Raw genomic sequence first — 19,641 nt, forward strand, 5'->3', positions numbered from 1 at the left:
TATATACCTGGCACCGGCCCACCGCCGGTCAGTACATCAGCGCACCTGATGATGGCAACGTGGTCGATTGCCGAAATATTGTGCAGGAAAGTCGCAGTTCGTAGTAATAGACGGCAAATCATCGAGCAAAACTGAAATGATATCGGGTGTTCCCCAGGGAAGCGTCCTGGGACCTCTGCTGTTCCTGATCTATATAAATGACCTGGGTGACAATCTGAGCAGTTCTCTTAGGTCGTTCGCAGATGATGCTGTAATTTACCGTCTAGTAAGGTCATCCGAAAACCAGTATCAGTTGCAAAGCAATTTAGAAAAGATTGCTGTATGGTGTGGCAGGTGGCAGTTGACGCTAAATAACGAAAAGTATGAGGTGATCCACATTTGTTCCAAAAGAAATCCGTTGGAATTCGAGTACTCGATAAATAGTACAATTCTCAAGGCTGTCAACTCAACTAAGTACCTGGGTGTTAAAATTACGAACAACTTCACTTGGAAAGACCACATAGATAATATTGTGGGGAAGGCGAGCCAAAGGTTGCGTTTCGTTGGCAGGACACTTAGAAGATGCAACAAGTTCACTAAAGAGACAGCTTACACTACACTCGTTCGTCCTCTGTTCGAATATTGCTGCGCGGTCTGGGATTCTTACCAGGTGGGATTGACGGAGTACATCAAAAGGGAGCAAAAAAGTTCAGCTCGTTTTGTATTATCACGTAATAGGGGAGAGAGTGTGGCAGATATGATACGCGAGTTGGGATGGAAGTCATTAAAGCAAAGACGTTTTTCGTCGCGGTGAGATCTATTTACGAAATTTCAGTCGCCAGCTTTCTCTTCCGAATGCGAAAATAATTTTGTTGAGCCCAACCTACTTAGGTAGGAATGATCATCAAAATAAAATAAGAGAAATCAGAGCTCGAACAGAAAGGTTTAGGTGTTCGTTTTTCCCGCGCGCTGTTCGGGAGTGGAATGGTAGAGAGATAGTATGATGGTGGTACGATGAACCCTCTGCCAAGCACTTAAATGTAGATGTAGATGTAGATGCACATTCGTACCAGGCTGTTCACCCGAGATTTACTTAGTCAGGTGTCAAATAGGTAATCGTGTGGAAGACGAGGGATTCGCGCCCTCCCATCGGCGTAATGAAGAAGGCATCGAGGTTCATCAGACCATGCAAGTCTCTACCACTACGCCAACGTCGAGTGCCGATGGTCACACGGCCATTTCAGTCGTAGCTGCCGAAGTTGTAGTATTCATGGGTCGTCAGCTGCGAAAGCCCATCATTCGGAGTGTTCGGCGCACTGTATCCTCAGACACACTTGTACTCTGCCCAGCATTAAAGCCTGATGTTAGTTTCACCCCAGTTCATCACCTGTCCTGTTTTACCAATCTGCCCAGCCTACGACATCTGACATCTGTAATGAAGGGTGGCCACCCAATGCCATGAATACTGGACGTGATTTCACTTTGGTCTCCCACCAGCTGAAGAGACTCACCACAGCACTCCTCGAACACCTGACAAGTAGTTCGGTTTCCCAAATGTTCGTGCTGAGTCTCCTGTCCATCACAATCAGCCCTCGGTCAGACTCAGATTGAGCGCACAACTTCCGCGTTCTACACGTGGACAGCTTGCTCACTGATACTACATGCGCTGTGGGTGTGCCTGACTAACAGCCATTCCTTGCCAGGTGACTCTGCTATCGCCTGGACGGCTTACATCGATAGTAGGTCCGTGGTCATAATGTTCTTGCTTATTAGTGTGTCTACTGTTGGCTGTGTTACTTTCTCACTAATCGTTTCTGCTCCTGCACACCTTTCCTCCGATGACAGTTGCCACACCACTGTCCACACCAGCACTCCTTATCGTTGCATGCAACGTCATACACAAGAATCTCCTACCCTGTTCTGACCGGGATCAGTTATTTCTCCGCCTATATCTGAACTTCAAATGGTTCAAAGGGCTCTGAGCCCTACGGGACTTAACATCTGAAGTCATCAGTCCCCTAGAACTACGTAAACCTAAGCCAACCTGAGGACATCAAACACATCCACGCCGGAGGCAGGATTCGAACCTGTGACCGTAGCGGTCGCGCGGTTCCAGACTGAAGCGCCTAGAACCGCTCCCCCAACATCGGCCGCTTAAGATGTGAACTAAGCCATTAAATTTCTGATGTGTTAACGCAGACAGGCGAAACACCCTCAGACTTCAATAAGAATATAATAATTCCAACCCCAAAGAAAGCAGGTGCTGACAGATGTGAAAATTACCGAACTGTTAGTTTAATAAGTCACAGCTGCAAAAATACTAACGCGAATTCTTTACAGACAAGTGGAATAACTGGTAGAAGCCGACCTCTGGGAAGATCAGTTTGGATTCCGTATAAATATTGGAACACGTGAAGCAATACTGACCTTACGAATTATCTTAGAAGAAAGATTAAGGAAAGGCAAACCTACGTTTCTGTATATTGAACAAGCAGTAAAGGAAACAAAAGAAAAATTCGGAGTAGGTATTAAAATCCATAGAGAGGAAATAAAAACTTTGAGGTTCGCCGATAACATTGCAATTCTGTCAGAGAGAGCAAAGGACTTGGAAGAGCAGTTGAACGGAATGGACAGTGTCTTGAAAGGAGCATATAAGATGAACATCAACAAAAACAAAACGAGGATAATGGAATGTAGTCGAATTAAGTCGGGTGATGCTGAGGGAATTAGATTAGGAAACGAGACACTTAAATTAGTAAAGGAGTTTAGCTATCTGGGAAGCAAAATAACTGATGATGGTCGAAGTAGAGAGGATATGAAATGTAGACTGGCAATGGCAAGGAAAGCGTTTCTGAAGAAGAGAAATTTTTTTAAAATCGAGTGTATATTTAAGTGTCAGGAAGTCGTTTCTGGAAGTATTTGTATGGAGTGCAGCCATGTATGGAAGTAAAATATGAACGATAAATAGTTTGGACAAGAAGAGAATAGAAACTTGCAAAATGTGGTACTACAGAAGAATGCTGAAGATTAGATGGGTAGATCACATAACTAATGAGGACGTATTGAATAGAATTGGGGAGAAGAGGAGTTTGTGGCACAACTTGACGAGAAGAAGGGACCGGATGATAGGACATGTTCTGAGGCATCACGAAATCGTGAATTTAGTATTGGAGGGCAGCGAGGGGGAAAAATCGTGGAGGGAGACCAAGAGATGAATACACTAAGCAGATTCAGAAGGTACTGGTTGCAGTAGGTACTGGGAGATGTAGAAACTTGCACAGGATAGGGTAGCATGGAGAGCTGCATCAAACCAGTCTCAGGACTGAAGACCACAGCAACAACAACGCAGATGGCTGTGCCCTACCTTTGACGTCTTTGAGGAGTTATTTTTCAACAAGGTGACGACACACCGAGTGTTCCCCGTACAGTCATGATCTACCTCGGTTGATGAGGTTCTGCACCATTGCCTTGGCCAACACAATTTCCAGACCTCTGTCCACCGAGAGACTGGCTCGCCAGGCACCGCAGTTTATGAATTCTGGCACGGAGGTGGACCAGCATGGAGAGACTTCACTGTGTCTATCATACGAGCTCACTTCATCCCGATGTCCAGTGAGCTTTGATCCAAATGACTGACAGATTTAGTCATTGCTCACATCTTACGTTATTGTATCCCCAAGTTACGTTATGTACTATTCTTCCTAGCGTTGCAGCTTTAATGGCTATCTGCAAACTTACTGTTGCATGTTACTTCCCAACTATTGTTTGACCTCCACATGTATTCCTGCAATGAGTCTTGATTTCCCTGCCCTTCAGATGCTGCGATGCATGCAGTGTGCCAATGCCCAAATGAGTATGTTGAGGGTGTAGGTCGTACTGGAGTTGGATCTGCGGTGTTTTGATGGTGTTTCTGTGCCATGGTGTCACACCATTCATTCAGGTTATTGTGAACATGTTCTATTATGATTGTTTCAAAATTCTCAACGTCAAATGTTGCCCTTTATTTTATATCTTTGTGACGAATAGCACGTGGATACTTCCATCTTGCAAGATGACAACAGCCATGTTACAAAGCCATAAATCAGTAATTTCGAAAACAGACTTAAGCCTATATGGAATGTAGTGAAAGGAGAGACAGAACAGCCAGGACAACATCACTACCTAACTGAACAGAAGGGCTATAAAAGATGGGACACTGCTACAAAATACATTTAATAATCATTTCTTAAATACATTAGAAAATATAGGTACAAACAGTTCAAGAGAACTCACAAAATTTAATCATATGAATTTATAACAAACTTCTACTTCTGTAATTCAGAAAGTTGTACATTGGCTGAAAAATAAAAGCTGATTGGTTTTGATGGTAATTAAAATACAATACTAAAGATTTGTTACCCATATAATAAGCCTGACATTATCTGAAATATGTAATGCATCATTAACTCAACACTTTTTTTTCAGAGGGTCTGAAATATAACGTTGTCAAATTCCTGTTTAACAAAGATGATAAGATAGATTTCAATAACTGCCATTCTCTTTCACTGCTGACACCATTTTACAAAATTTTTAAGAAGGTGATGTATTCTAGAATAGTATCTACCCTGAGCAACAATAATATCGTCAGCAAGTCACACTTTGGATTTAAGGAGAGTTGCTGTACAGTGAACACCGTTTACATGTTCACTCGCCAAATCATACGACAATTAAACAATAAAATAGCGCCAGTTGCTGTTTTGTACGACCTGTTGTGTGCCTAAATCACAGTATTCTCCTAGACGATTTAATATTTTGTGGGACTGATAGTGTAGCAATGGAATGTACACTGTCATATCTAGCCAAAAGATTGCAGAAAGTTGTAGTTAGTAAATCAACTAATACAGTCTAGGAACATTAACCTGACTCGGGGCTAATCACATATGGGCTATCCAAGGTTAATTCTTAGGACTACTATTGTTCCTCACATACCCAAACCATCTTCCATCTAATATAGAGCAATGGGGATTAGTTCTTTCGGCAGATGACAGCTGTGTCGCAATCCATCCAAGCATTTGTACAGAAAGAGAAGAAATAATAAACAATGTTCTTAAAAGTATTATTGAATGGTTTTCTGTGTATGGTCTCACTCTGAATTTTAAAAAGACCCAACAGATTCTGTTCTGCAAATCTATGGGTACTACACCAATGAGAGGTGTAACTCTTGGTGAGGAATTTATGAATAGAGTGGAAACTTCAAAATTCTTAGGTGTCCACATTGGTGAGAGTTTAAATTGAAAAAAAAAACACACGTTGGAACACTTAGAACCAATGCAAATCTTAGGGAGAAGCAAATCAGCAAGTGTATGTACATGCTTTATATACTGTCATTCAATAACGTCATATGAAATATTGTTCTGGGCTAACTCATTTTTAAGAAAGAAAGTGTTCATTACTCAAAAACGTGCTTAAGAATAAAATATGCTGCTTGTCCACGACCATCTTGTAGATGTCTGATTAAGGAGTTGGGAAGTTTAACTATTGCTTCACATTATATTTATTCCCTCGTGAAGTTCGTTGTAAAGAACCCACTAAAGTTCAAATGGACGATCATGTACGTTGTTACAATACCAGAAGGAAAATGACATTCATTACTGAACAGTAAGGTTGTAATTAGCACAAAAATAGGAGTGCACAATGCAGCAACTAAAATATTTCATCACTTACTCAGTTATACAAAATTTCTGACAAAGAGAAAAATGAAATTTGAAGACAAACTGAAAAATGGCTCTGAGCACCATGGGACTTAACTTCTGAGGACATTAGTCCCCAAGAACTTAGAACTACTTAAACCTACCTAACCTAAGGACATCGCACACATCCATGCCCAAGGCAGGATTCGAACCTGCGACTGTAGCGGTCGCGCGGGTCCAGACTGTAGCGCCTAGAACCGCTCATCCACCACGGCCGGCATAAAACAAACTGAAATCTATTTTCACTCCATAGAAGAATTTCAGTTACTGTAATGTGTAATAGGTGGTGAAAATTAGTAACGCCATTTTTACATTGGAAAAAGCTTGTAAAATTTCAGCATGTAACCATATTTACAAATTAATATGAGATATGAATGTAAAATGAGTCATTCCACATCATTACGATTTATCATGCCGAATGATCCATGCTAAATGGAACTATCTAACTGACTTAGGGCTGCATGCATACGATCCTGGTCTGATGAACACTCAGGCACCCCATTGCATTTATACTAGCCCGCTAAATCACTCTGTCTTAATCCCACGTAAAATGTATGGGGTTATATGTAACATGATAAATCATCCAGTCTTAATCCCTAAGAAATTGTCTGTGACTCTGTGGAACAGTAGCAATGAAATACCTCAATTTGGTATCTTTGGGATCTATCAGCAGCGAATGGTCTCAGCTAGAAACGGCATCCCATGAAAACCTCGTGGAATCGCTTCCACACCGAAATGAAGTCCAATCATGGCATGAGGCATTGCTACATGTTTCTAGCTTGATGTCTGCTGGTGGTGGCAGATATTTTTGTACGGTGTGGTAAGTTGCTCATCAACTTCTCTGCTATCGTTGAGGCAATGACAGTGGCTCAGCCGGCAGGAGTGGCCGTGTGGTTCTAGGTGCTAAAGTCTGGAACCGCGAGACTGCTACGGTCGCAGGTCCGAATCCTGCCTCGGGTATGGATGTGTGTGTTGTCCCTAGGCTAGTTAGGTTTAAGTAGTTCTAAGTTCTAGGGGACTGATGACCTCAGAAGTTTAGTCCCATAGCATCAGAGCCATTTGAACCATTTTTGAACAGTGGCTCACCACGTTCCTCTGTAGGATGTTTCGCACCGCACAGCACTTTTTGAAAGTCAAGGGCTTTTGGGTTTGCTTGCAGGTGTCACAGCTCCTGCCAGACACCTTCGCAGCGAATCGTAACCTGTCTGCGGTGGACCTGAGTGACAACCAGCTGGACGGACTGCCCGCTGGACTCTTCAGACACAACGCGCTGCTCACCCAGCTGAAGCTATCCGGGAACCACATCGAGGCCATACACGTGGACACCTTCAAGGCCAACAGGCTGCTGCAGGAGGTAGGCTGCCACCTGCATTAGGCATTACGACCTCGTCACCCATGTAAAGAAAGTAGTATTTACACTATGTGATCAAAAGTATCCGGACAATCGCAAAAATACGTTTTTCATATTAGTTGCATTGTGCTGCCACCTACTGCCAGGTACTTCATATCAGCGACCTCAGTAGTCATTAGACATCGTGAGAGGGCAGAATTGGACGCTCTGTGGAACGCACGGACTTCGAACGTAGTCAGGTGATTGGGTGTCTCTTGTGTCATACGTCATTTCCACACTCCTAAACATGCCTAGGTCCACTATTTCCGATGTGGTAGTGAAGTGGAAACGTGAAGGGACACGTACGGCACAAAAGCGTACAGGCCGACCTCGTCTGTTCATTGACAGAGACCGCCGACATTGGAAGAGCGTCGTGATGTGTAACAGGCAGACATCTATCCAGACCATCACACAGGAATTACAGACTGCATCAGGATCCACTGCAAATATTATGACAGTTTGGCAGGAGATGAGAAAACTCGGATTTCATGGTCGAGCGGCTGCTCATAAGCCACACATCGCGCCGGTAAATGCCTCGCTTGGTCTAAACTGTGTGTGGAGTGACGAATCACGGTACACGATGTGGCGATCCGATGGCAGGGTGTGGGTATGGCAAATGCCCGGTGACCGTCATCTGCCAGCGAGTGTAGTACCAACAGTAAAATTCGGAGGCGGTGGTGTTATAGTGTGGTCGTGTTTTTCATTGACGGGGCTTGCACCCCATGTTGTTTTGCGTGGCACTATCACAGCACAGGCCTACATTGATGTGTCAAGCACATTCTTGCTTTCGACTGTCGAAGAGCAATTCGGGGATGGCGATTGTATGTTTCGACAGAATCGAGCACCTGTTCATAATGCACGGCCTGTGGTGGAGTGGTTACACGACAATAACATCCCTGTAATGGACTGGCCTGTACAGAGTCCTGACCTGAATCCTATAGAACACCTTTGGGATGTTTCGGAGCGCCGACTTCGTGCCAGGCCTCACCGACCAACATCGATACCTCTCCTCACTGCAGCACTCCGTGAAGAATGGGCTGCCATTCTTCAAGAAACCTTCCATCACCTGATTGAACGTATGACTGCGAGAGTAGCAGCTGTCATCAAGGATAACGGTGGGCCAACAACATACTGAATTCCATTATTACCACCGAGCGAGGTGGCGCAGTGGTTAGCACACTGGACTCGCATTCGGGAGGACGACGGTTCAATCCCGTCTCCAGCCATCCTGATTTAGGTTTTCCGTGATTTCCCTAAATCGTTTCAGGCAAATGCCGGGATGGTTCCTTTGAAAGGGCACGGCCGATTTCCTTCCCAATCCTTCCCTAGCCCGAGCTTGCGCTCCGTCTCTAATGACCTCGTTGTCGACGGGACGTTAAACACTAACCACCACCACCACCATTATTACCGGTGGACGGCGCCACGAACTTGTAAGTCATTTTCAGCCAGGTGTCCAGATACGTTTGATCATATAGTGTATCTATGCTTTTAGGTTTCCGAAGAGCAGTCAATACCACATCTAAATCTGCTAAATTCACTTATGTCTCGAAACACTATGATCACAGCCCACTGGGTGTTTAAATGGCACCTGCTAGGTTTATGGGCATGTGAAATAGTAAAGAAAAGATAGAATCAGAGCAGAGAGAGAGGGGACTCATTCCCACGATGGTATTGGTTGCAGTTAAAGAAATCAACTGACATAATCGAAAGTTTGGAAGATGGCTGTGTGGTCAACAACCGTTGACAAAATAAAATTAAAGCAATAGCAGCCCTCGGTAGCAAAAAGGAGCCTTTTGACCTACTTTTCGGCATTACTGTGAGTGCCTTCATCAGAAATAAAACACTCAAACTAGCATGTCATATATAAAACTAAATATAAAGCCATAAACCTTTAGTCACAAAATTTTTAAAACACAATACATAGAAGACAAGCCACTATGGGGTGTTCACACACGTCGAGCTACTGTAGCTTCAGTCTGTTATTCTGAATTACGACACAAAGCTCCTTCGGACATGCAAGCATGTCCAAAGGAACTTTGTATCGCAGTTTACAATAACGTAACACAGGCACTGCAATATCGCATCTATCCCCCGACATCAGGGAAGCGAATTTCAAGTAAAATATCTCCCCTGTAAGGCGATATACAGGGTGGTCTATTGACGGCATCATCCAAGTCCGGACCGTTCGCCGGATAGTTACGTTATTTAAGGAAACAGGAAGTGTTCAGCCACATGTGTAACGCCAACCACGACCTGCAACAAATGATGATGCCCAAGTAGGCGTTTTAGGTGCTGTCGCGGCTAATCCGCACATCAGTAGCAGACAAATTGCGGGAGAATCGGGAATCTCAAAACCGTCGATGTTGAGAGTGTTACATCAACATAGATTGAACCCGTACCATATTTCCAGGCATCAGGAATCGCATGGCGACGACTTTGAACGTCGTGTACAGTTCTGCCACTGGGCACAAGAGAAATTACGGGACGATGACAGATTTTTTGCACGCGTTCTATTTAGCGACGAAGCGTCATTCACGAACAGCGGTAACGTAAACTGGCATAATATGCACTATTGGGCAACGGAAAATCCACGATGGCTGCGACAAGTGGAACATCAGCGACCGTGGCGGGTTAATGTATGGTGCGGCATTATGGGAGGAAGAATAATTGGGCCCCATTTTATAAAAAAAAAAAAAAATGGCTCTGAGCCCATGGGACTTAACATTTGAGGTCATCTGTCACTAGAACTTAGAACTACTTAAACCTAACTAACCTAAGGACATCACACACATCAATGCCCGAGGCAGGATTCGAACCTGCGACCGTAGCGGTAGCGCGGTTTCAGACTGAAGCGCCTAGAACCGCTCGGCCAGACCGGCCGGACCCATTTTATCGATGGCAATCTAAATGGTGTAATGTATGGTGATTTCCTACGTAATGTTCTACCGATGTTACTGCAAGATGTTTCACTGCGTGACAGAATGGCGATGTACTTCCAACATGATGGATGTCCGGCATATAGCTCGCGTGCGGCTGAAGCGGTATTGAATAGCGTATTTCATGATAGGTGGATTGGTCGTCGAAGCACCATACCATGGCCCGCACGTTCACCGGAACTGATGTCCCGGATTTCTTTCTGTGGGGAAAGTTGAAGGATATTTGCTGTCGTGATCCACCGACAACCTCTGACAACATGCGTCAGCGCATTGTCAATGCATGTGCGAACATTAGAGAAGTCGAAGTACTCGCTGTTGAGAGGAATCTTGTTACACGTATTGCCAAATGCATTGAGGTTGGCGGACATCATTTTGAGCATTTATTGCATTAATGTGGTATTTACAGGTAATCACGCTGTAACAGTATGCGTTATCAGAAATGATAAGGTCACAAAGGTACACGTATCACACTGGAACAACCGAAATAAAATGTTCAATCGTACCTATGTTCTGTATTTTCATTTTAAAAGCCTACCTGTTACCAACCGTTCGTCTAAAATTGTGAGTCATATGTTTGTGACTATTACAGCGCCATCTATGACAAAGCGAAAAAAGTGATCCAACTGAAACATTCATATTTCTTTACGTACTACACGAATATGTAATAAAAAATGGGGTTTCCTTTTTTAAAAAACTCAATCGATATCCGTTTTACCTATGGCAGCGCCATATAGCGGGCCAACCATAGCGCCATCTGGTTTTCCCCTTCAAGCTAGACAATTTTCGTCCTTTGTAGTTTTTTCGTTTGAGGCTAATTTCTTGAGACACTTGGCCCGACCACGATCAATGGATCACCCTGTATATAATCGATGCACGAGTATAGGTTGTAGACTCGTGGTTCACGAGAAATGGAAGTTTGGATTTGGCAGTGTGTCGCACACGGATAGTCAAACGGTAAGGTGACAGCTTCCAATAAGCGGGAAATATGGGTTTGAGTCCCGGTGGCACACAAATTTTCGATGCACTCATTCCATTATACGTATAACTGATGGTTGTCCATATGTATCCTTGTAATTCTTTTCAGGCCAGAATAAATTCTTCTGACCTCGCGTGTCCTTCAACTCGAGGATGCTTAGGAAACTGGACTGTGTTTGTCAGAATTCGTCCCTTCTACAACGCGGTTTTATTTTGAAATGTATGCAAACCTTAATCAGAAATAAGTTGTTTCTCGCCTTGCTGTGTCTTACTGCGGGCACTGTGCAGTAAAGTCCACATAATATACGAGGTTTGCAGTCCATTCCAGAGGTCCTAATTTTCTCCCCTGCACTTCTTTTTCCTTCATATATTCAGCAATAGCTGGTCTTAAATCGACAAATGGTTCCAGACACGCCACCTAACTGTAACAAAGTACGCTACTGGCCATTAAAATTACTACACCAAGAAGAAATGTAGATGATAAACGGGTATTCATTGGACAAATATATTATACTAGAACCCACATGTTATTACATTTTCACGCAATTTGGTTGCATAGATCCGCCTTTGATACGCCTGGGCATTGAGTCAAACAGAGCTTCGATGGCGTGTACAGGTACAGATGCCCATGCAGCTTCAACACGATACCACAGTTCATCAAGAGTAGTGACTGGCGTATTGTGACTAGCCAGTTGCTCGGCCACCATTGACCAGATGTTTTCAATTGGTGAGAGATCTGGAGAATGTGCTGGCCAGGGCAGCAGTCGAACATTTTCTGTATCTAGAGAGGCCAGTACAAGACCTGCAACATGCGGTCGTGCATTATCCTGCTGATATTTAGGGTTTCGCAGGGATCGAATGAAGGGTAGAGCCACGGGTCGTGACGCATCTGAAATGTAACGTCCACTGTTCAAAGTACCGACAATGCGAACAAGAGGTGACTGAGACGTGTAACCAATGGAACCCATACCATCACGCCGGGTGATGCGCCATAATGGCTATGACGAATACACGCTTCCAATGTGCGTTCACCGCGATGTCGTCGAACACGGATGCGACCATCACGATGCTGTAAACAGAATCTGGATTCATCAGAAAAATTGACATCTCGCCATTCGTGCACCCAGGTTACTCGTTCAGTACACAATCGCAGGCGCTCCTGTTTGTGATTCAGCGTCAAGGGTAACCGCAGCTATGGTCTTCGAGCTGATAGTCCATGCTGCTGCAAACGTCGCCGGCCGGTGTGGGCGAGCGGTTCTAGGCGCTTCAGTCTGGAACCACGGGACCGCTACGGTCGCAGGTTCGAATCCTGCCTCGAGCATTCATGTGTCTGATCTAATTAGGTTAGTTAGCTTTAAGTAGTTTTAAGTTCTAGGGGACTGATGACATCAGATTTTAAGTGCCATAGTGGTCAGAGTGTTTTGAGCCTTTTTTTTTGCAAACGTCGTCGAACTGTTCATCCAGATGCTTGCTGTCTTGCAAACGTTCCCATCTGCTGACTCTGGGATCGAGACGTGGCTGCACGATCCGTTACAGCCATGCGGATAAGGTGCCTGTCATCTCCACTGCTAGTGATACGAGGCCGTTGGGATCCGGCACGGCGTTCCGTATTACCCTCCTGAACCCACCGATTCCATATCCTGCTAACAGTCATTGGATCTCGACCAACGAGAGCAACTATGTCGCGATACGATAAACCGCAATCGCGCTAGGCTACAATCAGACATTTATCAATTTCGGAAACGTGATGGCACGCATTTCTCCTACTTACACGAGGAATCACAACGCCGTTTCAACAGGCAACGCCGGTCAACTGCTGTTGGTGTATGAGAAATCGGTTAGAAACTTGTCTCATATGAGCACGCTGTAGATGTCGCTACCGGCGCGAAGCTTGTGTGAATGCTCTGAAAAGCTAATCATTTGCATAGCCTAGGATCTTCTTCCCGTCGGTTAAATTTCGCGTCTGTAGCACGTCATCTTCGTAGTGTAGCAATTTTAATGGCCAGTAGTGTATGTAATCCCCCCCGTGTAAACTTCCGGTCCAGCCAGACACCGAGGTATCTGATGGCTCGGAGAACTATGGGACTTAATTTCTGAGGTCATAAGTCCCCCTAGAACTTAGAACTACTTAAACCTAACTAACCTAAGGACATTACACACATCCATGCCCGACGCAGGATTCGAAACTGCGACCGTAGCTTTCGCTCCGTTCCGGAATGTAGCGCCTAGAGCCGCACGTCCACTCCGGCCGGCGAGGTATCTGACTTTCTCTCTATTCACAAGACGTGTACATTAGTACGTTCTGAAGGAATGATTTGCATTTGAACCCATGTCGGCCCGCGGGTCCGCTGTCAACATCAATATTGCGGCACAACACCACCTACGGAAAAAATGTGCCTGCGGCATTCGTTGTCGCCATAAACCCAGTGTCAGATCAGTGAGATTGAAAGAGAGTGCATTACTGGAGTGACAGAATGGAGACGCCCGCTAAACCCGCAGGGCAGAACAGGTGATTAGGATTGTGGAAAGGGCCAAATAAGATGTCGATCAGATTCACTCGAAATTGTAATTTATTGTAATTTAATAACATCTTTAAACCAAAACGGCACATAGCCGAAGCTTTAGAAGTACGAATTTAAAAAAGGGAATTATTTCACGGCTGAAGGCCTCCAAACAAGAAATCTTAAAGCAACAAGATAAATCTCAAGTGTCAAAAACTTGCAGTTAAAATTGCAAATAAAATAATTAACATTATATATATATACAGGGTGTTTCAAAAATGACCGGTATATTTGAAACAGCTATAAAAACTAAACGAGCAGCGATAGAAATAAACCGTTTATTGCAATATGCTTGGGACAACAGTACATTTTCAGGCGGACAAACTTTCGAAATTACAGTAGTTACAATTTTCAACAACAGATGGCGCTGCAAGTGATGTGAAACATATAGAAGACAACGCAGTCTGTGGGTGCGCCATTCTGTACGTCGTCTTTCTGCTGTAAGCGTGTGCTGTTCACAATGTGCAAGTGTGCTGTGGACAACATAGTTTATTCCTTAGAACAGAGGATTTTCCTTGTGTTCGAAGTCCACCGCCTAGAACACAGTGTTGTTGCAACAAGACGAAGTTTTCAACGGAGGTTTAATGTAACCAAAGGACCGAAAAGCGATACAATAACCGAAAAGCGATACAATAAAGGATCTGTTTGAAAAATTTCAACGGACTGGGAACGTGACTGATGAGTGTGCTGGAAAGGTAGGGCGACCGCTTACGGCAACCACAGAGGGCAACGCGCAGCTAGTGCAGCAGGTGATCCAACAGCGGCCTCGGGTTTCCGTTCGCCATGTTGCAGCTGCGGTCCAAATGACGCCAACGTCCACGTATCGTCTCATGCGCCAGAGTTTACACCTCAATCCATACAAAATACAAACGCGGCAAACCCTCAGCGCCGCTACCATTGCTGCACGAGAGACATTCGCTAACGATATAGTGCACAGGATTGATGACGGCGATATGCATGTGGGCAGCATTTGGTTTACTGACGAAGCTTATTTTTACCTGGACGGCTTCGTCAATAAACAGAACTGGCGCATATGGGGAACCGAAAAGCCCCATGTTGCAGTCCCATCGTCCCTGCATCCTCAAAAAGTACTGGTCTGGGCCGCCATTTCTTCCAAAGCAATCATTGGCCCATTTTTCAGATCCGATCGATTACTGCATCACGCTATCTGGACATTCTTCGTGAATTTGTGGCGGTAGAAACTGCCTTAGACGACACTGCGAACACCTCGTGGTTTATGCAAAATGGTGCCCGGCCACATCTCACGGCCGACGTCTTTAATTTCCTGAATGAATATTTCGATGATCATGTGATTGCTTTGGGCTATCCGAAACATACAGGAGGCGGCGTGGATTGGCCTCCCTGATCTCCAGACATGAACCCCTGTGACTTCTTTCAGTGGGGACACTTGAAAGACCAGGTGTACCGCCAGAATCCAGAAACAATTGAACAGCTGAAGCAGTATGTCTCATCTGCATGTGAAGCCATTCCGCCAGACACGTTGTCAAAGGTTTCGGGTAATTTCATTCAGAGACTACGCCATATTATTGCTACGCATGGTGGATATATGGAAAATATCGTACTATAGAGTTTCCCAGACCGCAGCGCCATCTGTTGTTGACAATTGTAACTACTGTAATTTCGAAACTTTGTCTGCCTGAAAATGTACTGTTGTCCCAAGCATATTGCAACAAACGGTGTATTTCTATCGCTGCTCGTTTAGTTTGTATTGCCGTTTCAAATATACCGGTCATTTTTGAAAACCCTGTATATCAACGCCCATTAGCAGGTGAAGGTGTTGATATGATTCTAATTTCGAATCTTGAGGAGGTGACACACACTTTCGTAGTAGTCTGTGTATATATGAGAGCCTCAAGGCAAGGGGCAACGGTGAATGGACAGACATTACAAGATGCAATACAAACTGCTCAAGGCGCACAATAGTACATCCAAAATTTTAAAATAAATTACCATAAACTTTTAAAGGCAGAAGGCGGCAATGTTTTTTTTTTCCTTTTCTTTTTTTTAGTATAAGGATTTAAGTGGCTGAATGCCCACAATTGATTTTTTCACAATTCAAAAATACATAAAATCCAGTAAAAGTAAGAATTTTTTAAATCATTGGCTATGATAGATTATAAACAGGCAACTGGTGAGAAGGACAATAAAGAAAACGGCACTCAGAAGCCTCCAGGGAGGTCGGCCTGCCGTCGTCCACTTAAGTGAGACAGGTGGTGAGCCCAACTACACTTGATCCGTCGGAACCCAACCATGGGACCGACCGACAAACGACTTGCTTGCCACCAGTTGGTACATGAGAACTCAAACACAAAAAGTAGGGAACGTGATTATCCATAATGATGTATGTATTAGCTGTCAAATTTACACACCATGTTGGACAGCGATAACAGGTGAGGAAAGGACGCTGCCTGAAATTACGTTAATGGTCAGGGCAAGTAAATAGTTAACTTCACCTGAAAGGACCACTGCCTGAATTTACGTAAGTGGCAACGGCAGGTAACCAGAACGCTAACGGCCACAAGGCAGAAAATTCCACTGGTGCAGTTGAATTGTAGTCAACCAATATAGTTAATTGGGCCGCATGGCGGCTAAATTACAACAATAGAAACCCTCGGTGTTGCTCACAGGAAAAGCTCCCCACCAGCGAACGACCGAAACGAACATTAATGGACGTGCCTTGGGTAATTGAAACCTCTACTCAACTTTATCCTCCTGGGTCTGTGAACCACGAAGCTCGTAGCGAACGGGCAGCTCCACACACGCACCGAGACGGCGCAGGGACCGCCGGCGGGCACAGCCGACTGCACCGCACGGAGATGTCCTCCCTGGTCCGCACCAACCGACCGACCACCCTCATAATGTCGACGACATCTAAAATAGTCTTCAACGGGAATAACACCAACCACACAAACGACCTGTCGAACACTTGCACGAAGACCTGAACCATACCCAACAGTGGTTACCACCCGTTCTCCTCAGATCACCGACGTTGAGCAGTGAAGAGCTGGGCTAGCACAGGGATACATGTTGTTGTTGTTGTCGTTGTGGTCTTCAGTCCTGTGCCTGGTTTGATGCAGCTCTCCAGGCTACTCTATCCTGTGCAAGCTTCTTCATCTCCCAGTACATGTTAGTCGACTTCCCGAGAAGCTCGTCAAGAAAGTTTACATTCATTAAATGCCAACATTTTTAGGTTAGGCTTTACCGTGACTGTTGATGTTGTTGTTGTTGTTGTGGTCTTCAGTCCTGAGACTGATTTGATGCACCTCTCCATGCTACTCTATACAGTGCAAGCTGCTTCATCTCCCAGTACCTAGAGCAGCCTACATCCTTCTGAATCTGCTTACTGTATTCATCTCTTGGTCTCCCTCTACGATTTTTACCCTCCACGCTGCCCTACAATACTAAATTGGTGCTCCATTGATGCCTCAGAATATGTCCTACCAACAGATGCCTTCTTATAGTCAAGTTGTGCCGCAAACTTCTCTTCTCCCCAATCCGATTCAATACCTCATCATTAGTTATGTGATCTACCCATCTAATCTTCAACATTCTTCTGTACCACCATATTTCGAAAGCTTCTATTATCTTCTTGTCCAAACTATGTATCGTCCATGTTTCACTTCCATACATGGCTGCACTCCATACAAATACTTTCGGAAATGACTTCCTGACACTTAAATCTATACTCGATGTCAACAAATTCATCTTCTTCAGAAACGCTTTCTTTGCCATTACCAGTCTACATTTTATATCCTCTCTACTTCGACCATCATCAGTAATTGTTCCCCCCAAATAGCAAAACTCCTTTACTACTTTAAGTGTCTCATTTCCTAATCTAATTCCCTCAGTATCACCCGAATTAATTCGACTGCATTCCATTATCCTCGTTTTGCTTTTGTTGATGTTCATCTTATGCCCTCCTTTCAAGACACTGTCCATTCCGTTCAGTGGCTCTTCCTAGTCCTTTGCTGTCTCTGACAGAATTACAATGTCATCGGCGAACCTCAAAGTTTTTATTTCCTCTCCATGGATTTTAATACCTACTCCGAACTTTTCTTTTCTTTCCTTTATTGCTTGCTCAGTATACAGATTGAATAACATCAGGGATAGGCTACAACCCTGTCTCACTCCTTTCCCAACCACTGCTTCACCTTCATGTTCCTCGACTCTTATTACAGCCATCTGGTTTCTGTAAAAATTGTAAATAGCCTTTCGCTCCCTGTATTTTACCCCTGCCACCTTCAGAATTTGAATGAGAATATTCCAGTCAACATTGTCAAAAGCCTTCTCTAAATCTACAAATGCTAGAAACGTAGGTTTGCCTATCCTTAGTCTTTCTTCTAAGATAAGTCGTAGGGTCAGTATTGCCTCACGTGTTCCAACATTTCTACGGAATCCAAAGTGATCTTCCCGAGGTCGGCTTCTACCAGTTTTTCCATTCGCCGGTAAAGAATTCGAGTTAGTATTTTGCAGCTGTGAACTATTAAACTGATAGTTCGGTAATTTTCACATCTGTCAACACCTGCTTTCTTTGAAATTGGAATTATTATATTCTTCTTAAAGTCTGAGGGAATTTCGCCTGTCTCGTAAATTCTGCTCACCAGATGGTAGAGTTTTGTCAGAACTGGCTCTCGCCGGCCGGAGTGGCCTTGCGGTTCTAGGCGCTACAGTTTGGAGCCGAGAGACCGCTACGTTCGCAGGTTCGAATCCTGCCTCGGGCATGGATATGTGTGATGTCCTTAGGTTAGTTAGGTTTAATTAGTTCTAAGTTCTAGGGGACTAATGACCTGAGAAGTTAAGTCGCATAGTGCTCACAGCCATTTGAGAACTGGCTCTTCAAGATTGTCAGTGGTTCTAATGGAATGTTGTCTATTCCTGGGGCCTTGTTTCGAATCGGCCTTTCAGTGCTCTGTCAAACTCTTCACGCAGTATCGTATCTCCCATTTCATGTTCATCTACATCCTTTTCCATTTCCATAATATTGTCCTCAAGAACATCGCCCCTGTATAGACCCTCTATATACTCCTTGCACTTTTCTGCTTTCCCTTCTCTGCTTAGAACTGGTTTTCCATCTGAGCTCTTGATATTCATGCAAGTGTTTCTCTTTATTCCACATGTCTCTTTAATTTTCCTGTAGGCAGTAATTATCTTACCCCTTGTGAAATAAGCCTCTACATCCTTACATTTGTCATCTAGCCATCCCTTCTGAGCCACTTTGCACTTCATATCGATCTCTTTTTTGAGACGTTTGTATTCCTTTTTGTCTGCTTCACTTACTGCATTTTTGTATTTTCTCCTTTCATCAATTAAATGTAGTATCTCTTCTGTTACCCAAGGATTTCTACTAGCCCTCGTCTTTTTACCTACTTCTTCAGTTTTAATCTACAGTTCATAACTAATAGATTGTGGTCAGAGTCGACATCTGCCCCTGGAAATGTCTTACAATTTATAATCTGGTTCCTAAATCTCTGTATCACCATTATATAATCTATCTGAAACCTTCTAGTATCTCCAGGGTTCTTCCATGTATACAACCTTCTTTCATGATCCTTGAACCAGGTGTTAGCTATGATTAAGTTATTCTATGTGCAAAATTCTACCAGGCGGCTTCCTCTTTCATTTCTTAGCCCCAGTCCATATTCACCTACTACGTTTCCTTCTCTTCGTTTTCGTATTGTTGAATTCCAGTCACCCATGATTATTAAATTTTCATCTCCCTTCACTATCTGAATAATTTCTTTTATCTCATCATACATTTAATCAGTTTCTTCGTCATCTGCAGAGCTAGTAGGCATATAACCCTGTACTATTGTAGTATGCGAGGGCTTCGTGTCTATCTTAGCCACAATAATGCGTTCACTATGCTGTTAGTAGTAGCTTACCCGCACTCCTATTTTTTTAAATTATTGTACCTACCCCTCCTGTTTGATTTTGTATTTATAACCCTGTATTCACCTGACCAAAAGTCTTGTTCCTCCTGCCACCGAACTTCACTAAATCCCACTATATCTAACTTTAACCTATTCAATTCCCTTTTTAAATTTTCTAAT

General features: G+C 44.0%; 1 protein-coding gene across 1 annotated transcript in view; it reads left to right on the forward strand.

Moving 5' to 3' along the window:
- Nucleotides 1-19,641, forward strand: part of LOC126293403 (leucine-rich repeat-containing G-protein coupled receptor 4-like) — an 89,160-nt gene that overhangs the window by 28,897 nt on the left and 40,622 nt on the right. Inside the window, exon 3 of the mRNA XM_049986615.1 lies at nt 6,868-7,062. Coding sequence (XP_049842572.1) covers nt 6,868-7,062 — 195 coding nt within the window. The remainder of the gene's footprint in view (nt 1-6,867; nt 7,063-19,641) is intronic.

Source organism: Schistocerca gregaria, chromosome 10 (genome assembly GCF_023897955.1).
Source record: "Schistocerca gregaria isolate iqSchGreg1 chromosome 10, iqSchGreg1.2, whole genome shotgun sequence".
NCBI classification, from domain to species: domain Eukaryota; kingdom Metazoa; phylum Arthropoda; class Insecta; order Orthoptera; family Acrididae; genus Schistocerca; species Schistocerca gregaria.